This window comes from Lycium barbarum, chromosome 3 (assembly GCF_019175385.1).
Source record: "Lycium barbarum isolate Lr01 chromosome 3, ASM1917538v2, whole genome shotgun sequence".
Taxonomy (NCBI): Eukaryota; Viridiplantae; Streptophyta; class Magnoliopsida; order Solanales; family Solanaceae; genus Lycium; species Lycium barbarum.
The window spans coordinates 134,388,701-134,397,571 of record NC_083339.1 but is presented as its reverse complement, the minus strand read 5'-3'; the positions used below and the strand labels follow the sequence as shown (position 1 = coordinate 134,397,571).

General features: G+C 38.1%; 1 protein-coding gene across 2 annotated transcripts; it reads right to left on the bottom strand.

The window, feature by feature from the left end:
- Window positions 1-939: 939 nt before the first annotated feature.
- Window positions 940-8,276, bottom strand: LOC132632713 (uncharacterized). 2 transcript variants are annotated; one of them, XM_060348762.1, is made up of 4 exons: window positions 8,128-8,276; window positions 7,707-7,883; window positions 2,147-3,793; window positions 940-1,331 (listed from the first exon to the last, which is right to left on the bottom strand). In XM_060348762.1, the coding sequence occupies exons 1-4, from the start codon at window positions 8,140-8,142 to the stop codon at window positions 1,296-1,298; spliced, it is 1,875 nt and encodes a 624-aa protein (XP_060204745.1). In that variant the 5' UTR covers window positions 8,143-8,276; the 3' UTR covers window positions 940-1,295. The 2 variants fall into 2 exon arrangements, with proteins under 2 accessions (XP_060204745.1, XP_060204746.1); XM_060348763.1 differs by lacking the exon at window positions 8,128-8,276 and adding an exon at window positions 7,964-8,097.
- Window positions 8,277-8,871: the final 595 nt, after the last annotated feature.

Here is an 8,871-nt window from a genome sequence, read left to right as displayed (position 1 = left end):
TTGCCAAAATGTCAATTTAAGGTCAAAAACTCAAAGATACATGTTCTTATATACGGTACTTTTATTGACGTGTATAAGCTGTTTTCATTAGTCTAATAAGGTTTTTTTAAAAGTGATTCTTGTTTGATTCTGCATATTTTAGTTATAGATAAGGCTGCATTCTTCATTTGTTCGTGGAGTTGTATAATATGTAATTTAAGTGTTGCTCTTGAAATTTTTTGTGCTTGTTGTCCCGAAGGAAAAAGGAGAAAATCTTGTTGTGCATCACTCTCTTAATTGACAAATCAAAGAAAGTGTCTTCGGATTATCATCGTTGATCCAATAACCGAAGGTTTGTAGCTGACTGATATTTTTCATCACCATTTAGCTATTGCAATTCTTTTCTTGATAACGGATCGCATGTATAAGAAACTCTACGCATTCACTGCTCCATTGAAAATTCCCGCTGCCCCTACCGTACCTCTAGCTTGGTAGTTTTCACCGCCTGGTAAGGGTTCGGCCTTGGAATTTGACTACCCACTTAAAAAGCTTAGTATGGAACATTCTATTTTGCAAGTGAAATCCCATAGTATATGAAAGAGTGAGAAGGTATCGGTATTAGCTCTTAATTTGTGGTGCAGAATTTTCTGAAATGGAGGTAATGGTTACGATCAATTCAATAAAAAAGAAGGAATAGTCTGTATTTTTCGTTGGGATTTCCGGGAAAATTGTGACATATTCCTCCTCGTTTAATTTAAACCATTCACAAAAAGGTATGGTATTCTTTTTCAGGGCTTGGTCCTCACAATATGCTTAACCTTATTCACCTTTCATTCTTTGTTTTACAATTGGTAAAAATATGCTGATAAATGGGGTATCTGATGACAGGCCAATACTTAATGAAAGAGAAATTTCCCCAAATTCCAAGCGATTCAACCACTTCAAGGAATTCAATCACCAGTAGCAACAGAAATCAGCAGCCCTTTAAATGAGCAATGGAGGCCAAAAACTCAGCCAGAATCGTCATCTAGGAAAATACTAGATGCAGGAATCAGCAGATGTTTAAATCAGACAATTGAGATTCTTATTGAAAATAATTAAACATTAACGGTGAGCAATAGCCAGTTTTATATATATCATAGTAAGACAACATTGAAACAAAAAAAACATCGTTAACTCTATCAGATATCATGCCTTCATTTATCAATTCAATCAACTCTCAGTCCTTATCAGTCACATCCTTCTTGTAATGATCTCCAAAGGTGGAAACATCATGAATTTCTGCTGCCACTACTCGTGTTGGCGTGAACTCTTATTCACTTCCACCACTTCTTCTCAGACAAAGAAATTAGCTGCCAAACACAAATAGAGAAGATCAGCAAAACCAAGTGATCAAGGGGTTCAAACCCCGACCGTTAAGAAGGAGTTTTCAGAAATGAAATCTTCTAAAACTCGAGAGCAAGAAGCTATACATCAATGATGTTGGTGATTAGTAGGTACCAGAACAATACTGCCAAATGTGATACCTATATTACATCTGCTGCTAAAATATTTTAAAATGTCGTGATTTCTTTATCTTCCAATAAAGAAACAGCAAGTATACATGATTGGAGACTACAGCAAGTATACATGAATGAAGACTTATTGATATAAACCGAAAACTCAGAGAAGAATTTACAAAGTCTACAGTGGAAAACCCCACAACAATGACAGGAGGAGAAATGTGAATATTTTAGGCCTCCCTGGCATAGTATTCTGACTCCTAGGGACTGATAAATTTTGTGAAGTAGAAATAGCAAGTCCAGAAATATTCCTGGATTTGCAGCTTACTTATAGCAAGTGTCAATATACTTCCCCATGTGAAATCCATTCAAACATCTGATTCCGAGCTAGACAGACATTCAAGTTTTCTCTTTTCTGTCATCCAGAACTATTTTGAAGCAGTTAAAGGTACATCAAAAGTTGTCACCTTTTCATTGTTTCTTTTGGATGGGTGAAAGCAAATGACAATAGTTGGACAAGCTGTAACAATCTGCTCATACAGATATCTACGCTATCACATTCCACGTGTAACTTTATATATGAGAATAAATGTAAACTTCTATACATGTACAAACATCCACATGCAGCAGAAGCATCTACGAGGATAAATAGTAGAATAACCAACCTGTCGAGCGACCTGTGCCATTCGGCGACTGTCTCGTGATGATTCTGTCGCTGAATTTGACATTTTTGGCTCTACATGACCATTCATTTTTTCTCCATTTAATTCCTTTGAAGAGCGCTCTACATGACCATTCAGTTTTTCTCCATTTAATTTCTCTGAAGAGCACTCTACATGACCATTTAGTTTTTCTCCATTAAATTCCTTTGAAGAGCTCTTCTCAATTGGAGCATTTTCTTCTGATACATTCAACTGTTCTCTCTTCCTCTTTCTTTGAAAGGTGTACTTAATGACTCTATCATTCAGAGTTTGGCTAGGAACTTCACCATTTACATCAGCTATCTTTGACAATGAGTTCGATAACTGACTGCTAATATTTGCAAAATCAGTTCTGTTTACAGGAACCTCTAAGCTCTCCAAAGATCTACTTTCGTGTCTGGGAGGATCTATCTTTGCCATCACTAACTGATCCTCGACTGTTGCATTCAAAACACCAGAAATTTCAGCAGACTCCAGTTCATTTTCGTACATTTCAGTGAATCCCAGCTTCATGTCTGGTTCAGCTTTTTCTATCAACAAGCTGTGGCCCATCTGAGAAGGATCTTCACCGGGAGCACAATCTCTAGCAGGGCTGGAGCTAGCTGTCAATCCACCAGTATTTGATGTTTTATCAGTATCAAGGAGATGATCAGGACTGCTTCTTGGAGATTGAAGATTGGCTTTCCAATTTCTCACAACTCTTCTTCTTTTTCGGCAAAAAGGTCTCGCAATCAGTGGTCCATCTACGTACATTTCAGTTAATCCTGGCTTCATGTCTGGTTCAGCTTTTTCTATCGACAAGCTGGGGCCCATATTAGAACGATCTTCACCAGGAGCACAATCGCTAGCAGGGCTGGAGTGAGCAGGCAAGCTACCAGTGTTTGATGTTTTATCAATATTCAGGAAATCATCAGGACTGCTTCTTGGTGAAGAATAATCGGATTTCCTAATTCTCATAGCTCTTCTTCTTTTTTTGCGAAAAGATTTTAGCAGGTGCCAACTGCTAAGCAAGTCATCTGCTTGATGAATATTTTCCTGTGGATTAACCACATCATCAACCTTATTAATGGATGCTGAACAGATCCCTTTACCTTCATCTACTCCATCACCATTTTCATTTTTAATCTTTTCAACTCCTTTAGAAACAGATAAATCTCCATCTAAAAGGTTTGCTTCACAAGCACGAATTCTCTGTGTACACCCATTTCTGTATAGCTCTGGCACTTTACTTCTCAAAATTATAGAGGGTAAATCTGGACCTGCAACTTTAAGTTTTCCAATTTGTACCATTTTGCTACACGACTGAGAGCACTGATTTTTCTGCTTCATATTCATAACTTCGTTGTTAGAAATTGTCACAGACTCCTCCTGTGATTCTGGAGGCAACACAACTCTGTTCTCCTCGGGTAGTTCTCCACGAGTAGCAGTGTCAACTTCCTCTAAGTTCTGTACTCCTTTGTCTTTGCAGCTGGTCACCCTCTCAAGTTCAGCCTGAACTTCCCTCAGCTCCACTCTGAGATCATTCACAATATCTTCCGCTTCCTGAAGTTGAGCTTCAAGTTCTTCAATCTTCCTCTGTTGACTCAAGGACGTCAACTCTGATTCACTAATCTGTCACAAATAAGGAAAAAATTATGAATACATGAAGCACCAGTAAGGAACAAGTTTACTCATGGGGAAAAAAAGGGAGAACTAAGTTTTTAGGAAGGACTTAGTAAGAACTTACGTAGTCGTTAAAACTAGATGCAACTAAGCTGGCAGGCTAAATATTATTTTATGTGATGAAAAATAGGGAATCTTTCAATAGTTTTCTCTACAAAGAGTATCCAGTTACTGGTGCAATCTCCAAAAATGCACGAAAAAAAAATGTTCATCTAATTTGTACAAAGGAGTTTTCTACTTTTGAAAAGGAGCCAAAGCATATCCTACAAATATCGCAATGCATTTGAAAAAGAGGAATCTTCCAAGTTTATGAAATTACACAAATTTAATCCAATATAAAGCCCAAAGCATTAGCATCAAACAAATTCTCAAGCATTAAGTCAGCGGAACCTTTTATCCTAGGTCCAATAACCTCGGATTACACCAAATTCAGCTAGGGATCTATTCCCTCTGGGCTTCCATGGCAGCTGCCACACAAAAACCGTAATTGTCCTAATGTTCAATTGTTTTACCCATAAGAAACTAATTACCTGCACGCCATCATCTTAAATACAAAGAAGCTGCATAATAGGAAGAATCCCGAAAATCTGTGTAAACAACAGTTGACAACCAACATTTTGGTAACTCAACCCTTGAAAGGATAGAGGGTGTGCAGGTGAATGAATCTTCCCTGTAATTGAGCCTTGTTGTGCAACTTTTTGCAATCCAATATAGCTCAAAGGTCACAATCAGCAATTCATCGTCTTTCTTTTATTATTATTCTTTTGGTAAGTCAATTATCTACCGAGTTATATTTTTAGGAAGAACCAGAAACTTTATATCAACAAAAAGGATTCTCCTCAATCCCTCTCCACTTTTTTGAGTAGTGATAACAATTCAACCCCATTAAGAAGTCAATAATCCACCGTGTTATATTTTTTAGGAAGAACCAGAACTTTATATCAAGGAAGAGGATTCTCCTCAATCCCTCTCCACTCTTTTGAATAATGATAACTATTGAATCATCCCCCCCCCCCCCCCCCCCCCGCCCCAAACCACAATCTGATGGTTAACTGCTGACCTCTTCAACTAAAAATAAATCAGCAAAGCTTGATAAGTTTTTCATTGGTGTCTTATTAGATACATAAAGAAAAGGTGAAAACAATGCCAATTAACAGAAGTAAACTGTTCACAAATAGCATTATTCTCCTCAAAAGCAAACTGTTCACGTATATACAAATTGAGGTTATTATGAGTTTACTAGGTCCAATGGTAACTCATCGCGATAATCTTGACATTTATGTCTAATAGAGATATCATGTCAGTAGGACAGGTGTAACTCTATTAAACTTGACTCGAAATTCCATCTACTTGCACATATTTCATAACCAACTGATATATATGTGAACGTTGTTAAATGAGATGTTTGGAAATCCTCTTCCAAGTTCAGTTTGTTGGCATTGTAGCTTCTAGCACCCATCACAGATGGCATTCCTTTAAAAAGCATAAGAATGCTCATGAGGAGAAAAAATACACATAAACAAGTAGGCAGACAAAGCTATACCAGCTGGAAACCAAGCTGTAGCTTCTTTCAAGGTGGTCTTTGGGCCAGCTTGCGTGGACCTCGACAATTCCACCAGGTACCTCCTACCTCCCACTAGCACAGGTACCAAGTAACTCTGACCACCAAGGTTTTGGGCGGATGGAAAGAAATCACTTAGCATTTTTTGCCTCTATGGGATTTGAACTTAAAACCTCATGGTTCTCCTCCCACTTCATTGACCACTAAGCAACACCCTTTGGTGCGAAACCAAACCGTAGCCTTTGACTACCTTCATAAATCAAATAGATCTTAACCTCTAAATTCATTGTAGAGATATTTGATTCTAGCCCCACCATCAAGAACATAAATTGAAACTTCCAGTGACACCTTTTGCTTGTGAAACTTCATGATCACCCTCTCTTATTTTCACGAAAGAAAGTACCTGTTGATCTAAGAAATTATCTGGCTCGAGTTCTTTCGATTTATGGGAAAATACATGTACAAAACCATACAAGAATACGAAAGGCAAAATAAGACCCTTGGTCTGACCTTTTCACTTAAATGATAAACCTAATTTCTCTTTGTCATCAAACAGGAAGAAGAGAGTGAACAGAATGTTTAGATGGTCATTCCCTGCCATAGTGACACATGACTCAAAATGTAAGAGAAAACAAAACTTTAAAATCATGGAATCACAGAAGGAGAAATCATTCTTGAAAAATTAAAATGTTATTGCTAGTAGCGGGGAGGAAGAAAGAAATAACATTCGAAAGTCATTGACAGTCTCAACAGGGTATGTCATAATCAACACGCAAGACCAGGAGGCGTGATCACAATTGAAAAAGAAAAAAATGATTAGATCCATTACCAAACAAGTTATGAATTTGATTGACAAAACAAAGCTACAATATCGTTCTACATTTCGTTGATTCTAATGTAAAACTAAATAGACCAGTTATCCTACTAAGTTTATAACCATTGTGTTGGACCCTACGGCATCAACATCACTTCATTCCCTACTTCTACCAAAACCAATCCCAAAGAGAGAAAGAAAGGAGCTTATACAGGAGAAGGGGGAAGGGGGACGAAAGCAAGAAGAACATTATCACATAATCTGGGGGAAAAGAACATTGAAGATTATTACAAGACCTGAATATATGTGCCATGACAATTGTTAGACATTTGAGAAGATAGAAAACTGAAGTATCATTACCTCGAGCAGTTTATTTCACTCTCAGCCAAGAAATGCGAAGCCTATGTTTTCATCCTAACCCCCAACTCCAGGACAGATAACAAGAAAAGGAATGGGAAGAAGGAGGAAAGACAGATGTGTAATGTACACTGAATAATTGAGGAGAGGTCCTACCCAGTAATACTCCTTTGATCAAATTGATACTTGTCTTTTGATAGAAATGTCAATGAAACTTTAAAATGTATAGTATCTCTAATGAAGTAGGTCTCTAGAACTTTGGAAGTCTAAAGGTATAACCTTCGAGTACCTAAACACTTTCAGCATTTGCAAAAATATTTAAGTTTCAAAGAGAAAGATGAGAATAACCAGATCTATTGCAAGCAGACATCTGGTTAAAACTACAAGCCTTTTGAAACTAACAGGTTTATTTTGAAATTGAGTAAGTTAAAAATCCATCTGTTGTGGTAAATGACACAAACAGATGGGTGTTATTAGCAACAACTCAACTTTTATGAACAAGACACTATAAGCAGATATTCCAACCGCAACGAAACAACATGGCCTTCATGAACAAGACACGGCATTTCTCTGGTCTGAATCGCCTAAAGCAAATAGAAAACGTAGGGAGCAGAAAATAGGGGTAACAACAGTATCATTAGCATCAGAAAAACAAACATTAAGAGTACAAGAGCAACACAAAAACCTAATGTATTACTAGGTCACATCACATAAATTTTTGAAATTTCCTGTCTCCATCAAGGGAGCCTGAAAATGAGGGAAAGAAAATCAGTTGCAAGAGAGACAATCATAGTTGTGGTACTCAAAATTCTTTACACCTTACTAAAAACCAGAATGATCTCTTCATTAGACCGCCCAGCGCATCAGAAAGGCTCATCTGTGTTAAACACAACATCAATCAACTCATTAACAAATTATCTAGCTATCAACGAACAAAGACAGAGAAAACAACAAAAACAGTTGGATCCCGACTAGACCAGATTTGTAAAGACACCCCTTTTAACATCAAGAACCCATTTCACTCAAACAATCAAGTTCAATCATCCAAATGAAACACACATTGAAGCAAATAACAGTCTAGCAAACTCAACACCTTCAAAACCCACTTCAAGAAAAGCACAAACTTTCACCTTAGAATCCATCATCTGCTTGAGACGCAACAGCATCCCAACTGCCTCTTCTTTCGCCACTTTGAGCTCGTGCTTATACCGAACAGCTTTCTGCTCAGACGACATAATCCTCGCCGCCGCCTCCTTCGCCGTATTCAAGATTATATCCGCATACGCCCTCTTCAACGCCGTCATTCTCTGCAACCCAACAAATCAAAATTCAAAAAGTACAAAAAAAAAAAAAAGCATCAGAATGAAACTAAAATCACATTTACAACCATCAAACACAACTTAAAAGACGATCAGTATCGATCCTCATTATTCACAAAAAAACAAAATTTTAAAAACGGTTAGGTAGTTGGAAAGTTGTAAGTAGTAGTTGAGGCGGTTGCGCCGCCATGAGTATCCGACAAGATTGTCGGAATGAGGCGGCGTTGTTTACCTCGTCAGTATCCATTACGGTTGTGTTCCTTAAAGCATCGAAAGGAGTTGTTTGTTTGTGTTTTTTAAGGTCTTTTTCGGACCGAAGTGTTATAAAAAGAGAAAGAGGGGAAGGTGGTTTATTTTTTTTTGTTCCTCAGCAGCTGTCTGTTATGAACTGAAAGTTCTGTTGTGTGGTCGTGCGAATTTACGGTTATGGCCTTGAGAAATGAGTTGAATTACAAGACTACCACCGTTATATTGACGCGCTATGGGCGGTTTTGTTTTAGTTGCCTATGTGCGCGCGCCCTGAAATATGGGTCCTACGTGGCCTGTGGGGTTTGGCTGACGTGGCAGTACTCACTTATTTGTTCGTGGGGGCTTGAGACACGGGGTTGAACTTTGGAGGGAAAATAGATCTCATTCGGCCCACTTTCATTCCCTTTTCTTTTCTTCTTCATCGTATATACACTTCCTACCTATTTTCATTCTTTTTTTGCAACAAATAAACAATTCGATTTTTTGGGCACCGTAGGTGGGTCAAGGTTGAGGAGGTCGGGGGAGTTATGCGTTAGATGAGCCGGGAAAAGCGATAGGGCCAGATGAAATCCCAATAAAATTTTGAAAGAATACGGGCAGGGAAGGCTTGGAGTGGGTTACGCGGTTGTTGAAAGTTATTTTTAGGATGTCGAAGATGCCTGAAGAGTGGGGATGGAGCACCATGATCCTGTTGTACAAGAACAAGGGGATATTCAAAATTGCAACA

What these genes read in the sequence shown, in the direction of transcription:
- LOC132632713 (XM_060348762.1), bottom strand. An exon ending in AGCAGATGATGGATTCTAAG is followed by an intron (nt 3,794 to 7,706) that starts GTGAAAGTTTGT and finishes TATTTGTGACAG; the next exon opens with ATTAGTGAATCAGAGTTGAC. An exon ending in TGGCACAGGTCGCTCGACAG is followed by an intron (nt 1,332 to 2,146) that starts GTTGGTTATTCT and finishes TGTGTTTGGCAG; the next exon opens with CTAATTTCTTTGTCTGAGAA.